General features: G+C 36.3%; 1 protein-coding gene across 5 annotated transcripts in view; it reads right to left on the reverse strand.

Moving 5' to 3' along the window:
* The window catches only part of VAV3 (vav guanine nucleotide exchange factor 3), a 396,308-nt gene that overhangs the window by 116,953 nt on the left and 257,640 nt on the right, over nucleotides 1–21,715 (reverse strand). For all 5 annotated transcript variants that reach the window (XR_003430677.1, XM_027096221.1, XM_027096220.1 and 2 more), the window contains 2 exons: nucleotides 21,400–21,425; nucleotides 15,797–15,842 (listed from right to left, as the gene is read on the reverse strand). Coding sequence is in view for 4 of the 5 variants with exons in the window: in XM_027096221.1 (XP_026952022.1) it covers nucleotides 15,797–15,842; nucleotides 21,400–21,425 (72 nt within the window). In the remaining variant the exon portion in view is untranslated. The remainder of the gene's footprint in view (nucleotides 1–15,796; nucleotides 15,843–21,399; nucleotides 21,426–21,715) is intronic.

Here is a 21,715-nt window from a genome sequence, read left to right on the forward strand (position 1 = left end):
TTGTAATAAGGGTGTGGCGCTTAGGATTTCTGTGGAAGTCAGTGCTGACTATGCAGAGAAAATCTCCCAGGGAGAAAGTCAAGAGCTGATAAGAAGGTCAAGAAGAATGCAGGGAAAAAAGAGACGAGTGAGGCTGGCGTTCTTTAAAACTGAAGACAGAAAAATTCTTGCCTGCACTTTAATTCTACTTCACCTTATGAAAACCTCCTGCTCTTCTACTCTGCTCAACCTCTTCTTTCCAAACTATTTCGACTTAAAAAATGAACTAAGCCTTTCTACGTGTCCATATGATTACTTCTTGATCCTTTACTGTTTTATGGGGACAAAAAGAGCTACCCCTGCGCTGGACGCTACCCTTGCCTGTCTCCTGGAATTTTTCCAAGGTCTCACGGCTGCATCTTCAACCATAACCTTAGAATGCCTTGTCCTTCCTTTGGCTTTTAACAACGCTTCTCATAGCATGGGCCATAGAAACGAACAAGAAAGGGCAAGTCTTCTGATAGGGACAAGTAAGAAAGCAACTAGTTTTCTGAAGTACCTGAAAGCTTCACCATCCATCCATTCCTACCCCCTGACACTTGGTAGACAACGGGCTGTAAACAAAAGCAGGCAGGAGCCACTTTTTCTTGCACATAAGCTTTTTTTATTCTATTTATGATTGATTGAATCAGTACATTTGTCTTCTCACATGTGGTTTGTATTATTCCTTTCTTTTTTTTAAGATTGTCATCATTTTCATCTACTGGCTCAGTACCCTGTTACTCAATTTTTTCTTATTTGTAAATAAGTTTTAAAATTAGGAGACAGGGAAAAAAAGATGTAAAGCCATACTAACAAAGAAAGAACAGTAACATTTTCAGTAAATGATAATTTAAAGATTGCATAGAGGATGTAATAACTACATGGCTAACCTTAAAATTCCATCAAAACTACAATCAGCTACAGAATTCTAACACTGAGAGACTGAAATATATGGCCAAATAATGAAGATTTCACCACTTGGCACTTATTTTTTACTTTATTACACAAGTTTGTATGTCATGACTAGATTCAGTTTTCTATCTTGACTAGGGCATTATCTCATTTGTGCTAATTGATAATCCTGCAATGTAGGTAAGGCAACTATTTCTACCCCCATTTTACAGATGAAAAAACTGAGGCTATTCACTTGCCCACAGATTTACACAGAAGCCTGGAATGAAACCCATCTTTTCAAACTTCAAGCTCATACTGCTTCCTACCAGTCAGAGTAAGAATTTCTGTCACTGCCGGTCATTGGCCAGTTACCCTGTGCCAAGCACTGTGACTGAAGCGCTCTGCATGTTGTGACCACACAGGCAGGAAGTAACACAGCCAGGAATCTTTATCCAGATGTCTCTGATTCAGAAGCCTAAAGCCAATCAATATACTCTACTGCTATATGCTATGCACGGGCATCCTCAGAGCGTGTTAAATTTACATAACATTATCACAAATTAAATAACAGCCAAATTAAAACCTTTTCAAATGAAGATAAAAAATAGGAAAATAGAGGGATTTTTTGCCTTTTAGAAATGTTACTGAAAAATTGGCAAGAGACGTGAAGTATGTTTGTTCTTGTGCTTCGACGATGATTAATGAACTCCGTTTTGGAAAGGCAAGATCTGCACTTGGCATTAATATTATAAACTTTTCTCATTGCAGTAGCTTCCCTTTAGGTGGGAAAACTGGTTACATAAGGCAGTGATTAATGAGATGCCACAAATGTTGATTTAGTCCCAGACACGGGTTTTTTTTCTCTCTCAAATCTAAATGCTTCACCAAAATTAATTTTAAGTCACACAACAAATATGAGTAAAGTACTGATTCAAGTTGAAAATACATCACATGCTCAGCCTGAGTCCATATGCTTTTTTCCAATTTCTTCCTGTTTTGCTAGAAAAAAACATTCTTGAACAGTCTGAGATTCCAAGAAGGTGTTGCCATTTTGTTTTTTCAAAACCATTGGCCAGATTCTGTTCTTGAATACTGTTTGAATTTAAATGGGAGATACATAACTTTTAAAATATCGGATCTCCAAAGCATGGCAATACAGTTTTTAAATGGCAAGTTTCTTCTTCTGGGAGTTAACAGTTGCAATATTAGCAATACGATAGTAGGTGAGTTGGAGAAACACATGAATATTTTCATTTTTCATCTATCTAATCCTTACGATGTACTCTATACCAAGTGAAGGAAGAATTCTTAGTCCCAAGAAGGAAAGTGCTGTCCTGAATTAAAGGTATCACATGATTCCTTTGGGCCATTTGAAACAGTAAGAAGCTACGAGCAAAACTGCTGATACATGGACATCCAGAGGCATGCTTCCTGAACATATCATTAGTAGCAACACACCAGGTAGGAAATCAAAGTCGTTATTCTAACTGCTTACAACTGGGTCCCCCAAGAAAGACTATTTATTAAACACCTAATGTTTTCATGGCAACATGTAAAACTTCCTAAATAAGAGCTCTAAAACATAGAATTTCTACATTGTTTTGGAAATGAGGATATATCTATGGCATTTTTCAAATAAAGTAGAAGTGAAATTTTCTTACTTTGATGAAAAATTATTAAAACTAAAGATTTTTTTTTTTTTTTTTTGCGGTACGCGGGCCTCCCATTGCTGCGGCCTCTCCCGCCGCGGAGCACAGGCTCTGGAGGCGCAGGCGCAGCGCCACGGACCACGGGCCCAGCCGCTCCGCAGCACGAAGGATCCTCCCGGACCGGGTACAAACCCGCGCCCCCTGCATCGGCAGGCGGACTCCCAACCACTGCGCCACCAGGGAAGCCCCAAAACTAAAGATCTTTTAAAATAATAGGTTTAGGCTTAGCCCCAGGAGCTGCTGTGTAAATTTAGTTGAGAAAAGAGTGTAAGATTACGGAGGATGTATATTTACAAGGGGAAAAGAGATTAACGGGAGGTGGGAGATACTCTGAACTCAAATGAATAGCCACAAAATATTTTTTCCTCCTACTTCCAAAGAAAGCTTAGGAGAGGTAATCTTAGTCTGTAATAGTTTACCAGATTATCTCAATATTAAGTACCTGTATTTGTTTAAAATATTATTCCCTTACTATGTATACAGAGCATATATCATGATATATTTTGCACAAGATGACTTATGATCTAAGCAAAATATATGTAAAATAAAGCACCAAATAAAAATTAAACAATGCAATATCGTTGTCTGGCAACATATAAAACAGGTAAAGTTAAATTTTGTAAAATGTTGTACTATAAATCCTTAAAAATATTTTGATGTACGTCTTGAAACTGCTCACAGAATTTTCATCTATTACTTAAATAAAAATAAGCTAAATAGCATGGGTGAAATGTTACATAAATTAAATAATAAAACTAGAAGTAAGTATTTAACAAAATTCAGAATCAGAGAATTTTCTAAGCATAAAAGTAACAAAAACAAAAAAAAAACCATAAATAAAATAACAATAACTATGACCACATGTGAATTTAAAACTTTATATAGAAACAAATAATAAGCTAGAAAAATTTTTTTGATAAATACGACCTTTTCTGGAGCAACCCTCTTGTCTCCATTCATGTTCTGTCGACCCCCTACTCATAATATGGGCTTCAGTTTTGACACCATTTCCTGATGTTCACATCCTTAAAGTATTTGCCCCTTTTAAGCATAGGCCCTGCATTTCCCTGATCTCAAATCTTACACTATTACCTTTGCTCCATGACACTGTGTGTTGTGTGAGGGAAAATATTGAATACATCTTGTTCATCTGTGTAAACTTCACACCAAGCCTGCATACTTGTCAAATGGTTGAACAAACAAATGAATAAACAAATATTCTCATGAAACAAAGTCAAGTGATAAAAGCAGGACATTAAATTGAAAATAGAGACATTTTATAAACACATGGCTACACACAAAGAAAACCAGTATTAGAAAAAAGTGTATAACAAAACAAAACTGTAAAGGATGATTATCTGAGTGAGGGATTACAGGCAATTTGTCCAGGAAACTTTCCTATACCTCCTTAACGTTTTCTGAATTTTTAAGAATAAACTTTTCAAGGTGTAAAACTCTATTTTTCAATTGAAGAACAGTTCATTTACAATATCATATTCATTTCAGGTATACAGCACTGTGATTCAGTATTTTTACAGATTATACGCCAATAAAAGTTATTATAAGATAATGGCTATAACTCCTTATGCTATATAGTATATCCTTGTTGCTTATCTAGTTTACACATAGTAGTTTGTATTTCTAAATCCCATACACCTAATTTGCCCGTCTCCCCTTCCCTCTCCCCTTTGGTAACCACTAGTTTGTTTTCTATTTCTGTAAGTCTATTCTGTTTTGCATATACATTCATTTATATATTTTTTTAGATTCCATATATCAGTGATATCATACAGTATTGTCTTTGTCTGACTTATTTCACTAAGCATAATATTCTCTAGGTCCATCCATGTTACTGCAAATGGCAGAATTTTATTCTTTTTTATGGCTGAGTAATATTCTACTGTGTATATATACCACTACTTCTTTATCCATTCATCTGCTGACAGGCACTTGGGTTGCTTCCATATCCTGGCTATCGTAAATAGTGCTGCTGCAAACACTGGGGTGCATGTATCTTTTCAAATTAGTTTTTTTTTTTTTTTTTTCCAGATAATGCCCAGAAGTGGGATTGCTGGATCATATGGTAGCTGTATTTTTAATTTTTTAATGTCCCTCCATACTGTTTGCCATAGTGGCTGCATCAGTTTACATTCCCACCAACAGTGTACAAGGGTTAAAACTCTAATTTATCTAAGAAGTTCAAATGTCATTAAACAACAACAAAAAAGCATGTGCTACCTCACCTTTAAATTTAAAAAACATCAAAACAGTATGTATATATAAAAAATATGAAATATCGTGACATGAAAAATATGTTGACAACAAATATCTATGGTATTGGTCACTACAGTTATACAAAAGACAACATTCCAAAATAATGTGAACACAGTTTTCCAGAACTGCATGTTATTAAAAAATTATACATTAAGTTAGTTAACTCCTTAAAATGGCTTTCTTAAAAAAAATCAATTGCATTCAAGTTTAATATTCAGACTGCCAGAAATCATTCTTTCCATTTCAAAACTGTTAAGCAGAGTGAGTTCTGCTGGGTGTTATCCACCCAGCATGTTTCAGTGCCAGTGTCTACAGTTGTTTGTTTCAGAACCTCTAATTAGCTGCCTTATCTTTTGCAAGGGATTCTTCTGGTGCTAAGTTTTAATCGTCCAAATTAATTGAAATTAGCAATTTCAGATTAACATTTTCAAAATTAACAATGCATAAAATAAAATCACCCATAAATCTGCTTTGTAACAGCAGCCACTAATGAAGTCTGCACAACATACCAGATCACATTGCTAATTTGCACTGTTCTACATAGCTAAACTTTAGGAAATAAGCTTTCCTCCGTCCAAAGGTTGGCATAAGTAGGGTACACAGAAGATCTCTAGAAGAATGAGGTCTCTGGAGCCAAACACTGCAATTAAGTCCTGGTAATTGCCAGGTGCTGTGTGACCTTGGGTAAATTACTCACCTCTCAGAGCTTTGGTTCCCTCCACTGAAAACTAACAGTATCTCCCTCTTAGAGTTTGTAGCAGACAGACTCTAAGATGAACCCCAATAATCCCTGCCTCCTGGTATTCACATGCTTATTTAATCCCCTCCCCTGAATGTGGGCAAGACCTGTGACTTGCCTCTGGCCAATAGAAAGGTGATGGGATGTCATTTCCATGATTTTGTCATATAAGACTTAATTTTCCATCCTTCTAGGAGACTCCATCACCTTCTTGGCTTGTACACTTTGATGAAGCAAGCAGCCATGTTGGAGAGGCCCATGTGAGGACAGCCTCTGGCCAACAGCAAGCTAGGGACTGAACACCTCAGTTTAAGAGACCAAAAGGACCAAATCCTGCCAAGCTGGGAATGACCTGAGCCTTCAGATGAGACATAGCCCTAGCTAACATCTTGAGTGAGGTCTTATGAGAAACCCTGAAGCAGAGGACCCAGCTAAACCTCGCCCAGACTTCTGACCCACAGAAACTGTGAAATAAAAAACATGCTGTTTTAAGCTGCTAAATGTATGGTAATTTGTTACACAGCAATAGAAAATAAATATAGGAGTGTTTAAGTATTAGTAATCACCACCACCACCATCACTTACAGAGCACTTACTATGTGCCAAACCTTGTTGATAAATGCTTTACCTATTATCTCATTTAATCTTCACAATGACAGCAGGAGATGTCTGCTACTATTACCCCCCATTTTAGAGAGGCTAAAACAGGTCTACAGGTCCAAGATTGTACAACTAGTTAAGTGGAGGGGCAGGATACAAACCCAGATCTATGACATTGCACAGTGCTCAGTCTAAACGGCTGTACAGGGCTGCCTCTGATGATCAACAAGTGTCCATGTAAGTGAAAGTGCCTAATACAGTTGGCCCTCCCTCTCTGCAGATGTAGAACCCACAGGTAGGGAGGGCCGACTGTACTATGCAATTTTGTGTAAGAGACTTGAGCACCCACAGATTGTGCTATCTGTGGGGGGTTCTGGAACCCCCGTGGATACCAAGGGGTGACTATACAGACAAAACTAGAAAAGATTCTTCCTTCTCCTTCCTTCCCATGATTCCTTTATTGCCACAGAGGCAGGTTATGGTCTAAACTTAATGCCTCAAGGGCTGCAGTCTCTGGCTCTCTGGCACTCTCATCCTGACCCTTCCAGTAGGGAGGGAACATTTCTTCCCACCTGCCTCCACAAAACATGCCGTCTTAGGTCTTGTTTCCCCAGTTCTCTAATTTGATAGACCAATTTACACTAACTTGTATGTAGGTAATGGTGGAACAAAGGATCATCTCCTTATAGAAACAGAGTACCTCTATCTAAAGGAGAATATCACATTGGTATTTTAGGTATAAAGACAGGTTTATAAGAAGATACTGTGATTCAAGAACACTTCCTTTTTGGTATCCCTGCAAACTAAAGCTGTGAGTACGGATGAGCTTTTTGTCAAGACTCTCCAGTTCCCATTTTAGGTACATTCCTCAGGATTTACCTTGTCTGATATTAGAAAACAATCAAATAGAAGAGACTACGAATGGAAAAAGGCCAAGGTAGAAGAGGTGGAAAACCCAGCCACAGTACGCCCAAGGAGGACAATGTCTAAAACGCATACACTATAACAGATGTACATTATAATCTGCTCAAACCAAGCTGCTCTTCTTTCCTTCCCCCATTCTTTTGTAAGCAAAGCTGTTCTTTCTTACAGAAAACAAATTTCCTGTGAACAGGCTGGGTCAGGCCCTCTCTGCATGCTAGAGGTGGACACAGAAGCCAGGTGGCTCATCACCTGTACCCTGGCTGCAGTGATGTCCTCAGAGATGATCAGAGATCTGGGCCAGGCCAGTTAAAGACACCTTGGGATTTTTGTTAGATTTACTGGGGCAAAGGTGTCCAGTTTTCTCTGAGATTGCTAGCTGTGGGGAACTGAGAGTTGCTAGTGGCCAACTTCGCTTCCAAGTGAGATAACCTGCCTGAGGTGCAGGTTGACAAAAAATCAACAGAAAAGAAAGGAAAACTGAGACGCAAGGAGAAATGGAACATGATATCATTTGAGCCCCTGGATCTAACTCTGCCTGAAGCCAAACATGCTCCCCTTTAGTTACCTAAGTCAGTAAATCCTCCACTCTTTTTTATTTTTTTCCCTTAAATTATAGATCTTCCTCATATGACGGGGTCACATCCCAATAAACCCATTTTAAGTCAAAAATATTGTAAGTTGAAAATGCATTTAATACACCTAACCTACCAAACATCAGAGCTTAGCCTAGCCTACCTTAAACGTACTCAGAATACTTACATTAGCCTACAGCTGGGCAAAATCATTGAACACAAAGCTTTTTTACAATAAAGGGTTGAATATCTCATGTAATTTATTAAATACTATACTGAAAGTGAAAAACAGAGTGGCGGTAAGTATCTTGGTTGTTTACCCAGCGATTGTGTGGCTGACTGGGAGCTGCAGCTCGCTGCTTCTGCCCAGCATCTCTGAGAGCGTCATGCCACACATCGCTAGCTGGGAAAGATCAAAATTCATCATTGGAAGTACGGTTTCTACCGAATGCATAACGCTTTCACACCATTATTAAAGTCGAAAAATCTTAAGTCAAACCATCTTAAGTCTGTAGTTTTTTTTTTTTCTTCTGCTTTTCAACAAAATGAATCAGTTATATATATGCATATGTTCCCATATCTCTTCCCTCTTGCGTCTCCCTCCCTCCCACCCTCCCTATCCCACCCCTCCAGGCAGTCACAAAGCACCAAGCTGATCTCCCTGTGCTATGCGGCTGCTTCCCACTAGCTATCTACCTTACGTTTGGTGATGTATATATGTCCATGCCACTCTCTCGCTTTGTCACAGCTCACCCTTCCCCCTCCCCATATCCTCAAGTCCATTCTCTAGTAGGTCTGGATCTTTATTCCTGTCTTACCCCTAGGCTCTTCATGACATTTTTGTTTTCTTAAATTCCATATATGTGTGTTAGCATACGGTATTTGTCTTTCTCTTTCTGACTTACTTCACTCTGCATGACAGACTCTAGGTCTATCCACCTCATTACAAATAGTTCAATTTCGTTTCGGTTTTATGCCACTTGACAAACAAGAGCACACTGGATGATACAGAATTGAGGTCAGAATATCAAACCTAGCAAGAGACTGATAACTTTATTTAAATATCTGTAGTTGTATATAAATGCACTTTTATTGATGTACTTATTAGATACCTCGTCTCCCTGTCCTGTGCCCTTCTTTAAACCACAATGAGCCTCTTTTACCCTGCCTACCTAGTCAACAACACCATTCATAAGTGACCACACACACTTTGGTGGTTCCTCATACACCACACGCTATTGCTGTTGGACAGGTTTATGTTTGTATGTCCTATCGCTCCAACAAAATTCCAAGGTCCTCAAAGACAGGGAAGCTTCCATATATTTCTAATATCTCTGCAGAAAAAAGTGAGTCTCAAAAGTTATCTGTAAAGAACAATTTAAAAAACCCAACTAGCTTTTCTTTTCATTCAAATAATTGCCAGTATGAGTCATTTTGGTAGAAATTCCACAAACTCCATTCCAATGTTCTAATTAATTTGATAACCATTCTCACTATTTGTGTATAGAATGACTATAAAATTATAAACAGTTATGATACTAAGGATTACTTTATCAGTGTCTGTCCTCTTTCCTGGTATCAGGGCGATATTACTTGTATCAAATATTGTTATTTGAAGCCAATACTTTTGCCTCAACTGGTTCCTCTCATTTACCTCACTTCAGACTAAAGTTCTGGAACAAGCTTACCTGATTCTCATAAGTTGTTGGCTCATAAGAAATTTGTGAAGTTTCTTTGCCTACTTAGCATTATATGGCATGTTCTTTTGCTTCTGAAATGGGATAGTATTTGACTACCAGGGCCATAGATATAACAAAGGAAGTCCAGGCCATACCTGACCTTCCAAGTGAGGAATGATTTTTCAATGATAAAAATGTTAAAAGCAGCTCACCAGGTTCAAGACTTCCGTTTCAGAATATTTTTCTAAATATGTAATAAATGCATACTTTTTTTTCTAAGACATAATTACTCTAGTAATAGAAATTATAAGTTAAAAGTACATAAACGATCCAGAAGTGGGTTCAGTATATAGTACTCCAAATGTTTTTTAATTTCAATAATCACATTACTGATGCCATGCTTCCCATCTAAAGCCCCCCCCCCACCCCATGTACGTCTTCAAATATTCACCTTCCCCTCTTTTTCCTACGCCGGAGGTAACAGAGCCGTGTAAAAGACTGGGCTCGGCAAGGCATGGGCAAACCTGCTAGATGACAGCAATAGTGACACTTTGTGAGCTCGGAATGAGCCTTCAAAGGGAAAAATAAATCCTCCCCAAACGAAAAAAAGATGTGAGGAAGGGACTGTGATGTACGTTTCAGAAAAATATCATCATGGTAAAGGGAATTAGGAAGGCAGTCCTGAAAATAACTACAAGGGGATCAAATGCCTTAGAGCAAAACCAGTCTTTGTGTCCATAGTTTAATAGAAACTTGAGAAAATCAGCTATTTTAAAAACCGGAGCAGGCTCTCCAGCACTCGTGCACAGCTTGGATTTCTCATTTCTCTGCAATGAATCTTAATCACTAAGTTCTATTGTCCCAGTTTTTTCACGTTCATTCTTTCAATGTGAAATGTATTTTTACAGTTTTACAATTATGCTCCTAATATTTAGATTAGGATTTATGTTTGATGAGAAATTCATTTTAGAGGTGACAGAAAAGACAGAAGTAGGTTTGACTGATTAATATGGAAATATTGTAATCTACAGATACTTTATTACTTATTTACTATAGACAAAAGCTCACTTACTAAAACTTCACGAATATACATGTCTCCCTCAAAAAAAAAAAGAAAAAAAGAAAAATGTAGTTTTAGATAAATAATTTTAAAAATCCTGGGTTGCTATTTTTCTCATCAATGTTTTCTACTCGAGAATTAAAAAGATAAAAGTTCTCTATCGAGCAAATTGGCATTATGTTTAAAAGCAAGTCTAAAAGAAATAAACAATTCTGTTTAGATCTGGAATGAGTTTACCAATAATTTGAAATTAAAACATTAAGGAAAACTGTATTAAGTTGTAATTCAATGCAAAAAAACAGCACAACAAACATTTTATTTATATAAATGAAAACATATATAGACAACTCAGCTTAAAAGCAATCTTAGCCTACATTTGCTTCTCTCTTTTCCAATTCCTTTTGCTTTTTTGCACTAATTACATAATTAGATCTTTTTATATGTTTACCAGACTATTCCCTAATTATTTTTATGACACTATGCCATACTGTAATGAATCAGAGTATAAAATAGAATATTAAAATATTTTATATGCACACTCATCTACATGCATTTATGCAATCAAGGCTCTGTGCCTGTATCTACTCCCTCCTTAGGCAGAATATAAACTGTGGAGGGGGGCCATGCTTTATAATTAATGACATTGCTGGTGCTTATTGTTGTATAAGATACGAAGTTGGTAATGAAAAAAAGATGTCTTGAATTCCTTTCTTCATACAGGAACAGATAGGAATGGCATTATCTCCCAATCCTATCCGCCTGAAAGAGAAAGTGACCATCTTTGAAGATGTCTCTTCTAAGAAACAGTAAGACATCTCCTCGGTGAACAAGAAAAAACACTGTTTCTAAGCCACATTTTTCTCTTCGTAATCAAGAGTTTAAAAATGAACACATGTGACGCAAGAGCTCTCAGAAAGAACTCTGTTCACTTACTATTCAAGGTTATCACAAATCACATGAGTTAACGTAAGATCAGAAGGAAAATGAGGTACCTAAACATTTCCCATCTACTCCATCTAATCTTTAGGTAGTGCAACACAGAACAACGCCTGGATTTTTTAAAAGCTAGTGACCGTGGACTTAAATACAAGATGCTATGAGTTCCACAAATATGAGATAATTCTGCAATAGTCTAAAAACACAGGGTTGATTAAAAGAACACATATGCTGGTATATAGATTTGCCACATGCAAGCTAAAATAAATCTTGTATCTTCTCTACTCAGACAGAAGAAAACTTTTAAAGCTCAGTATTAAAATTTAATTGGTAACTTTGACCTTGGGTTCCACTTTAGGTGAAATATATTACACCAGTGCTTAGATTTTCTTGAGATTTATGATCTCATGTTCTTGAAAAAGGCCTAGCACCTCCGTGTTCCTGAAATAATTGATCTGTCTCTTATAAGTGTTATTTTCCTGAAACCAACATCTGTCTCAGGAAGAAAAGTACAAACTGATGAAAATACCCTGCTATATTTAAAAAATCCAAAAGAGCTACCAGAATTTGCATCTTACACATTACTATTACTATATTTATAAAAGCAGTCAAGATCATAAATTGATAAATTTCTTAGCACATAATAGAAGACAAGAAAAAGTCAACTAAACTGCAAAGCCATTTGTAAATATTATCTATAAAGATTAACTACAATTATTAATAAAAAGTAAAAGTTTTAAATATGCAAATAAGACACAATGTAAACCTCACATCTTTCGTGGTTTGAACTGAACTCCACAATATTTGCTTTTAACCTTGGGAGTTTTTCTTTCTTTGTTTCTTTATTGCAATCACAAACACTACTAACTTCACCAAAAAACTCTCAACCAGCACTGTTGATTGTGTCTCTTCTTAAAGATAAGCAAAATATCTTGGAAGCCATCAGGTAAGTAGGGAACAACAGCAAATCTGAAAATGACTGTGATAATGTAACTTCTAGCTTCACCTAGAATTCAACATAAAATTCTGAGTTTCTTTGCAAAGAAATAATTGGCAAATACTTTTGATTCTCCTACACATGACAAAACGTCCAATATTTAACATGCTCTACCACAAAGTAATTATTATAATAATTGCCACCTCTTAGCATTTACTACATACTTGGCACTGTTATAAGTACTTTTCATGTATTAACTCATGTAATGCTCAAAACAACTTTGTAAGGTAGCTACTATTATTAATCTCCTTTTACAAATGAGGAAACTACAGAGAGGAAGCAAATTGCCAAAGGTCAACAGCAAGTAAACAGCTAAGTTGGGTCCTCAGCCTAGGCAATATGGCTCAGAGCCATGCTTCCCACCATTGGACTATTCCATATTCCTTGAGTATACTGGTCCACTTTATCAGCAGGAGGAATTTAAAAAGCAAGAGAGCCAGTGCATGCAGAAGTATATAGCCATTCATTAATTCATTTAATAAATATTTATTAAGCACCAACTGAAACTGTATGCAAGCCCCTGTGTCCTTGTCCTCTGAAGTAAAAGGCTTTTGCTTTAATCTCCCAGGCCTCCCTTGAGTCTCAAAAGGCTGGCTCAAGAGTTAATGATTGGGAAATGTGAAGATGATAGAGAAACAAAGAATAGCTGTTGGGCTGGGGAACTGGTAACAATTTAGACTATAAATCCACCACATGGCAGAATCACAGAACTCACAGTTCCCTGAAAGATACAGAAAAAGTCCTGACACACATTCCTAAGTTGTTTTTACAGGGAGCAGACACCCTCCAGATGAAAATTGCTGATCACAAAAATGTACAACCTAGACTGGTTGAAACCAGAAGGCTGATGATACTTGAAATTTCACCCTGATGTCAACCAATCCAAGAATTGTGCAAGAGCTGATCACACACCTTGTAGTTCCCTCCCTCACACTGCCTTTAACACCCCGTCCCTGAAAGTCTTTTGAGCATGAGCTGCCCATTCTCCTCCCTTGGTGCCCTGCAATAAATGCTGTACTTTCCTTCACCACAACCTGGTGTCAGTAGATTGGCTTTACTGCCCAAGGATGAGTGGACCTAAGTTTAGTTCAGTAACACTACTACCCAAAGAACTATGCATTAAGTTCCTTTCCAGAACAAAAGGTCTATGGAGAAGATATGTAATTTACTTTGGACAGGGCTCTGAAATTTGGACCTGGTGAAGTGGTTACATCTGACCTCCCAAATTCTTTAATCACTTTTTTTCTACAAGCCACTCTAAGTGAGACCCTGGAAAGTAGTCAGTGTGTTAACACTTGGAAAAGACAACTAAAATAGCTAAAAGAGAAAAGATTAAAGGACCTTTCATAGTAAAAACACTGATAGCAAATAATGCTCCTTGGAAGCAGTCTGTCCATGCTTAGGAGGTCTCAGTTTTATTGATCCCTTGTTTAAATATCCTGGAGTGAAACTTCTCCCACACAACTGTGAAAATCTTAACAATAGTTACATCAGGATCAACTCAGAGTAAGACAGTCAGTCATCAAGCTAGGGTTAACTTTGAGCAAAAAAGCTTTGCAACTTGCCAAGAGAAAGTAATAAACAGAAATAAACAGAAATAAGCAAAGATAAAAAAGACAACCAACTCTAAACACAAAATTCAAGCCTAACATCAAAAGACACTCTACAGGGAGAAATGATTATTACATTAGGATCTACAACAGGCAAGATCATCAACTATTTGCTTTCTTTTCAAAAGTGTGGAAGAATGAGAAAACACATATGTATTTACTATACCTAATGGAAAGCTATGTGTGTGTGTATATATATATATATACACACAGCTATGTATATTATATATAATGCATATTTTTCCCCCAAACATAACATATGGCACTACTTCTTTTGTATTTGTATGTTTATTCTTCATGAAGTTCTAAAAACTTTGGACAAATATAAATACCGGAAGAGCTATACCTAGAGAAAGCCATCACCTTTAGGATAAAGGAAGATAAACTATTTTATTATTGGTCCACTTTGCCATATTTATAATCTGTAAATTCATTATACCTCCCTTTAAATAATCTAAGGGCTCCTAAAAATTCTGGCTATAATGTACATAGTTAAAAGTCAAATGTGTTCCTACTGACACACTGTATATATAGAAATGCATTTCCTTGGGGGAGAATAGATTAAATGAAAATGCCCACAGAAGAAAGAGAAAATAATATTTATAAAGTTTAGGTAATTTTCAGAAACAGAAATACTATAACTCATACAAAATAAAGAAAAAATATTATGTTCACAGTCATACACTCCTACTAAATAGAACAGAAGAAGTCACTTTTAAATATTATTGTAGAGTTTTCTGCAAAGGGTATCATCTTGGGAAAGTCAGAACCAATAAAAAAGCAAACCAGAACCCCTAATTTTTTTAATGGCCTTAATTTTGTTCTGTACTTAAAAGATTTAAACTGATCTCAGGACACAAGTGAGGCAATTTCTAGCCAGAGGCAACAAAGCTCCCATAAATCTTTTCAAACAGCTCATAAACTGGCATGGCTACCAGGGGTGTGGTTTCAGTGAAAAGCTATAATGCTTTGAAAGCTAAACTTTACAACTAGGTGAACACTGTTTACGATGAGAAAACAAAACACATAATCCAGATTCTTTTCCAGCAAGACTACTCTATAGTTCATGTTCTACTTGATTTATTATTAAGTTCATATATTTGGAATCCTTTAGCCATGAATATCTTTTACTCACAATAATATGACCATATACACAACAAATTTTGGGTAATTAAACTATGGAAGGCATTGCTTAATGGACAAAAAATAATTATATGAAAATAATGACAGGGTCAACCTCATGATATTAAACAGGAAACAACTGAACACTCTCTGCAGACAAAGAATTGGTCTCTGGAGAGGACACTTGTTCACAAAGTCCTTAAACTCATTCTTGTATTATAAAATAATATAGATATAGGATAAAGGAAAGTATTTTCCCAAATGGGGAGGGTACCAAAGTTGTCTGGTTTATGACCTCCCCCCACGCCCTCAGAACATGCTGATTTTTTAAGTGCTGGTTGATTTTTTCCAGGTTTGGGAGGGAGCAGGGAAAGGGTGTTGGATATGTTAGCATTAACCAGGCACCCTGAGGCTGTTCAGTAAGCAAATAACCAGCTCAACTGCTGATTGCGGAAAGACTGTGGTACTGATGGTTACTCATCACATGACCCTGTCCTAGGTAAATGATTTACACAGTAGACGGTCACCTCCTGGTCACACATTATATACCAAACTGCGAGGAACACAGGCCAACAATCTGTCTGACTTTCTACAGCAATTCCCATATACTTTCATAATCACTTAACTGAAAAAATGATTATAGATGTTTAATCACACACCTGGATCCACCTGCTTGGGGGTTCTTCGGAGTCCATTGGTCCGTTTCTGTACAGAAAGGTAAAACAAAGAACAACAAAGATTTCGTGTTATCAAATTGTATTATTTTGTGACACTTTGGAAGTCCAATGAATGTTGCACTTTTTCCATTTAACACTACGACATTTAAAATAGATAACCAACAAGGACCTACTGTATAGCACAGGGAACTCTGCTTAATACTCTGTAATGACTTGCATGGGAAAAGAATCTAAAAAAGAGTGGATATGTGTATATGTATAACTGATTCACTTTGCTGTACAGCAGAAACTAACACAACATTGCAAATCAACTATACTCCAAAAAAACTTTTTTTTAAAAGTATGACTAAATTTGATCAAAACACTTGGTTCCAAGGTTTCTTTTTATAATTTTTGTTTCTCTAATAAGTCTTCCACTTGAACAACACTGCATTTGATAAATCATTGATATAACACTATGGGAAAGAAATATCTTTTCATTCACCATCTCTGGCGATTATGACTCATTTTTTTAAGTCATAATGACTATAGGAATTATGAAAACAAAGCCCAGGCAGCCATTTTTGCTTAGAAAATGCTCCCAACGAAGAGTTTTGATCTCCAAAACTCTAACGCAGCTATTTTTGAGGCCTGACAGACCTGGAGAAAGTCAGTCCGAAAGACAGGGACTGGAGAAATTATACAACCCCAAAACAAAGATCTCAAGCTCTGACTTTAGCAAACACTTAAATGAGAATGGTGTTTTAATTATGGATCAGTGATATCTGAATATTTTAAGGAACAAAACAGCCATGCAGCTTGTGAACCATGAAAGTAAATTCTTATTATAGAAAAGGAATCCATAAGAAAAATTGTGCATTACAAAAATTATAGATAAGATGCAAGACAAAAGAGGTTTTAAATCTTTGAAAATGCCTGTTTACACATTCGATTTCACAAGCATTAAATTAATTCCTACCTAATAACTATGGTAATCTGACTAATTAATAAGAACTTGATTTTCACTTTTCGTTATATAACTGGATGAAATGCTTAGTCTGTAACTACCATATAATTCAGATATTCACAAAAGCAATTTTCTTTCTACATGTGTTGGGGTTTGTGCCTGTGTGTGGAGACTTGGTTTCATTCAGAGCAGACTTGGCTTTGCCAAGCACACATTAGCCATGGGTTTTTCTTAGGGTTCTTCCTGTTGTTTTTATTCATAAGTTAAATGGGCCTCAAAGCAGATGTCAGGGTTCTCAGGTAAAAGCAAATTGGAGAATTATTAAAAATATAAATTTTGTTTTTAACCCAACTACTTTTAAAATGGATTTGTGAAGGCCTAATATGATCATTAAATCAGCATTGAAGCTATACTGAACAAGGTGGATGGCTATACTGAAAAAAAAAAAAAAAAAACCCTAGTATAAAGAGAGCGCTGTGAGTGAGGAGAAGAAAATATCACACTGGGCTTCTTAACAGCCAAGCACAAAACGGGGAAGCATGATGAGTTATAGGTTCATATCCAATCACTTGGAAGAAAACTGCTTTCAAAAAAGAAATCTTTTCTGTCTAAAACTTTATAAAATTTTTGGAGCTCTCTACATAAATGACAATATTTTCAACAGGAAAATATATAATGATGGATGTCTTGTGGCTATTTACCTCCTGCATTTTCCTCCACCTTCTTAATGTACAACAGAAGCTGTTTTTCTACTACTCTAACTCCTCTTACTATCACAGTGCTTGGAAGGCAAGAAAGAATTCAAACTTTGGCTCTTATTCCTACTAGCCCTAAACTAGTACTATTTAAAAACTATTAACTTAGAAAGTGTAAAAGGGAATTTCAGTTCAAGAGCAACTCTATATGACCCTGAAGTTAGGATTAAAATAGGGAACATGGTGCAATTATTAAGAGTATGGATTCTATATAATCTGACTGCATAAATTCAAATTCAGACCCTCCCTGTCACTTGACACCTGTTTGATTGGGAGCAAATTAGTTGAAGTCTCTGCCTGTTTTTTCATCTATAAAATGGGGATAATAGTAGCACCTATTTCATAGCATTTGTGGTGAGAGTTAAATGAGTTAACTTATGTTAAATGCTTGGAACAGTTCCTGACACATAGTGAGGATTATTAAGTGATAGCTTATTATTATTGATATAATTGTCATTATTATTCATTTCATGATATTTTGAATGTTTAAACTCAGGTAAATGATACATTTTGCTACTAAAGTATTACCCTACTATTTATATTTTAGGTTTTTCCTCCTGAAAGTCATTGCAAATCAGTGATCCTGAAAACAAACATTTCTACAGGAAGCGTAGGCAGTGGAACAAACTATGATCTGGTGCATTTTAAAAAAGAGAGAAGCGACTTAGACCAAGTACATTGGAGAGCTTGAGATTTATTATACTTAAAAAGCACCTAAAAAGTATTTTATATTGTAAAAAATTTGGAAATGTTTAGCAGAACCTATTTAAACAATGTTAAAGTGCAAATTTCAACTGTTATTCTATCATATCTTATCCAACATACTCCTCTCCCCCACCTATATTCTCAAAAGCCTGCGATAGAGCTGGACAAGATGCCGTCCCTAGCAGGGAGAGGAGGGCACATCCAGTTGCCACCCCTGGGAGCTCTCAGTTACAGCCCCATGAGATCCGACAATCAGTCTTCAGCACATTCTCAACTTCTTTGGTCTACCGAGAAGTAGGGGACGGGCGGGTGGGGACAACCAACCAACCTGATTTTATTTCTTGCTTCATTACCTATTACCTTGTCTTTCTCTAAAAGAAATGCCTTTATCGTCCAAGAATCTCTCTTCTTGCCTCTTTTAGGAGAAACCTAATTCTCTCTGTTGGTTTTACCAACACAACGAGCAAAGTTTCATTTGCTATATGAAACTGGCTTTGGTTCCTCTACCTATTTTAAAAGCAGAAAAACCTACGTTAAGGAATAGCTTTGAAGTAGATATATATTAAATAGATATGTGATGATAACCTTGCTTCCTGGAGCTAGAAGTGGCTTCTGAAGGTCCACTCCAGAATGGGAGGCAAGATGAACATCCCAGGTTAGGGAGGCCCAGGGCGATCCTGTGGCTATTGAGAACTGACCTACCTTGAGAATGAAGCGTGAAATTAAAAATTCACAATCATGGCCATTGACAGGGGAACAGAAGAGGACTACGAATTGGTACATGGAGAAAAAGAAGACCTCCAAGAGAGGGGGGAAAAAATCACAGAGCTTACAAAAGGTCTTCATTGGTACTTCTGGGAAGACTCCTAAACATCATATAAGCATCTGCCTCAGAGAGTGAATATACCTTCCACAAAGTCTTGGTGGGGAGGTATGGAGTGAAAGATGTTTCTTAACATTCTTTTGCTATACTTCTCCCTTATGCTAAGCTAAAGTTTCCAAATAGGTTGGCCAGTATAAGATTTTACTATAATTATCCATCCAAAGTAGAGATTATTAGCAGAATCACACATTAAATAAAAATTACACTTTGTATAATCAGAAGTTAAGCAAGTCACTGAAGCCAGTCACTAAAATACTGATGCTGCATTTAAGAAAATCAATGTGAAAATTAATTCCTTTCAGAATAGCCTTACGTGTAATTTTTAAGAGTATAAAATGCCTGGAGAGAATTATTTTGTATCATTATTTTGTATCAGTGTGAAAATCATTAGCCACTTCTTATTAGCACACTTTCTGTCTGTAAATACGCCCATTTCTCATTGCTTAAATAAAATCAAGTGAAACCATCTCGCCCAGGGCGGGGGTGGGGGGATACATGTAAACCTTTATCTAAGAGGATAAAGGTAAAGTAATATTGAGTTAAAGTTCAAAGCTCTACGAGGAAATCTGTCTCAATTATCTAATAACAGAGTGAGAGTAAGAGAAAGAAGGCTACTTTCCAAGATCTTCATTGACACTGCTGGAAGAATCCTTACAGTCCTGATGAAAAATCTTACCTATTGACTAAACACTAAAAACAAGTTTATGTTAATTTATTTTAGCCCTAGCAGAACTCGCATGACCTATTTTTTAAATACTATTATCCTGTTATGCATTCCCTGAGCTAGATTCTAAAGTCTAAAATATAGTCAACTGATAACACTTAAAGGGTGCATGTGAATTTCCTCACATCACATTCTTGATACCCTGTATGTACAAATTATATGCTTATGCAAAAAAGTAAAAACAGTTACCTCTCGTTTGACATCTTGCTGTACTTTTCATTATTTTTACCAACTATATAAATGCCAGCCTATTAAAAACATACTAATACTATACTACTCTTAATGAGATATAATTGTCATGTGCTAAAATACTTTGACATAGAATGTTTTTTGTCATTCTTTTATTCTGAAATTCTCAGATTACTACATTTCTGGTTCATATAACTAATCACAGACATTTTACATTTTAATTTTCATTGCTATGATTTTTTTTGGTGGTCAGGTAAGAAATGTATTATTTTTGGTTGACGCCCAAGGTACCGGTTGCCTGTAATCTGCTATATTTTTCATTCTTTCATATTTTCTTAAAAGAGCTTTATTCTTTTTTTTACATCTTTATTAGAGTATAATTGCTTTACAATGGCATGTTACCTTCTGCTTTATAACAAAGTGAATCAGTTATACATATACATATGTTCCCATATCTCAAGAGCTTTATTCTGAGAGGTGACAGGGATCTCGTACTTCTAAGCCATTAGACCTCAGACTCTGTGTGAAACCAAAAGGATATGTTATCAGATTTTGATTTCATCAATAGGACATGATATGAATCACATTTGTGCTCAAATGGAAAACTGGCAGAAACACGTAACCACATCCTTAGATGAAGAACCTTAGAACTTTTTAGTACTAGCGAATGTTGGGCAGTGACACTGTTTCATGATAGGGGACGGGTCTACTGACTTCTTGGGATGAGGGCCACCCTTCCTTCTGTCCTAGCAGGATCAGAGATTCATTCCAAGAGAACGCCTTCAGACGCATTAAGTTTTTATTTTTAATTACTTTTAAATTTTAATTAAAACATTAAAGTAACAAATAGGAAAACACATTTGCTGGAACAACTTTAGATGGTATAATGAGGCAGGAAGTCAGCTTGAACTTACAGTTGAGAGACTGAAAGCGATGTAGTGCGTCATTTATTTGATTTATAAATTTTATAAAAGTGAATTGATTTGGTTATGTATTAAGTTTTATAAGCCTCAGGGTTTGTGGAATTCTGTAGCTGGGAACTAGGGAAAGGTACCCCCATATTAGTGCCACAACATTGCTACAATATTTATTTGAAATTTACCTGAATAAGTGAGTACCTAAGATTCTGAAATGTCCCATCTCACACACATTCTTAGATGAAATATTCACATTTTTTCTCTACCTAAGATCTTCAGATGGTATCTGAAAATTCCTCTGATTTACCCTGTGCATTTCACTCACAAGCACTTGATTGCTCACTCTAGCTGTTTTCTATCCATTTTAAAAGGCACATTTAACATTCTAGGAGTTCGAGCCTGCTTAAGTTAGCAAACAATTTGAAATGCAAAAGTTATACAAAAAAAATGTAAATGTTAACCTTACCTCGGATGGTTTGAGCGTCCCTTGTTCTGAAACAAATGTAAAAATTGGCATTGTCAGTTATTTTGTTTGGTTAGCAACCTTAACTTGTTCTCTGCAGCAGTGGTAAAACACTACTGCTTTGTTTTCCTAACATTATCTGTAATATATTTCCAGGGTCCCTCAGGCAGGGCTAGTAATTGTTTTGCAACTGGGTTCTCTTGCCTCATTGGCTTGTCAGGAAAGTGACTCATAGTACTAAATGACTTCTTGGTTATGCTTAACTTTTTCAATTGTTTATTAAGCAATTTCAATCCAACCACATAAAGCTCCTTGAAAC

Source organism: Aethalodelphis obliquidens, unplaced genomic scaffold (assembly GCF_003676395.1).
Source record: "Aethalodelphis obliquidens isolate GAN/ISIS:26980383/991018 unplaced genomic scaffold, ASM367639v1 scaffold100, whole genome shotgun sequence".
In the NCBI taxonomy this organism is placed as follows: domain Eukaryota; kingdom Metazoa; phylum Chordata; class Mammalia; order Artiodactyla; family Delphinidae; genus Aethalodelphis; species Aethalodelphis obliquidens.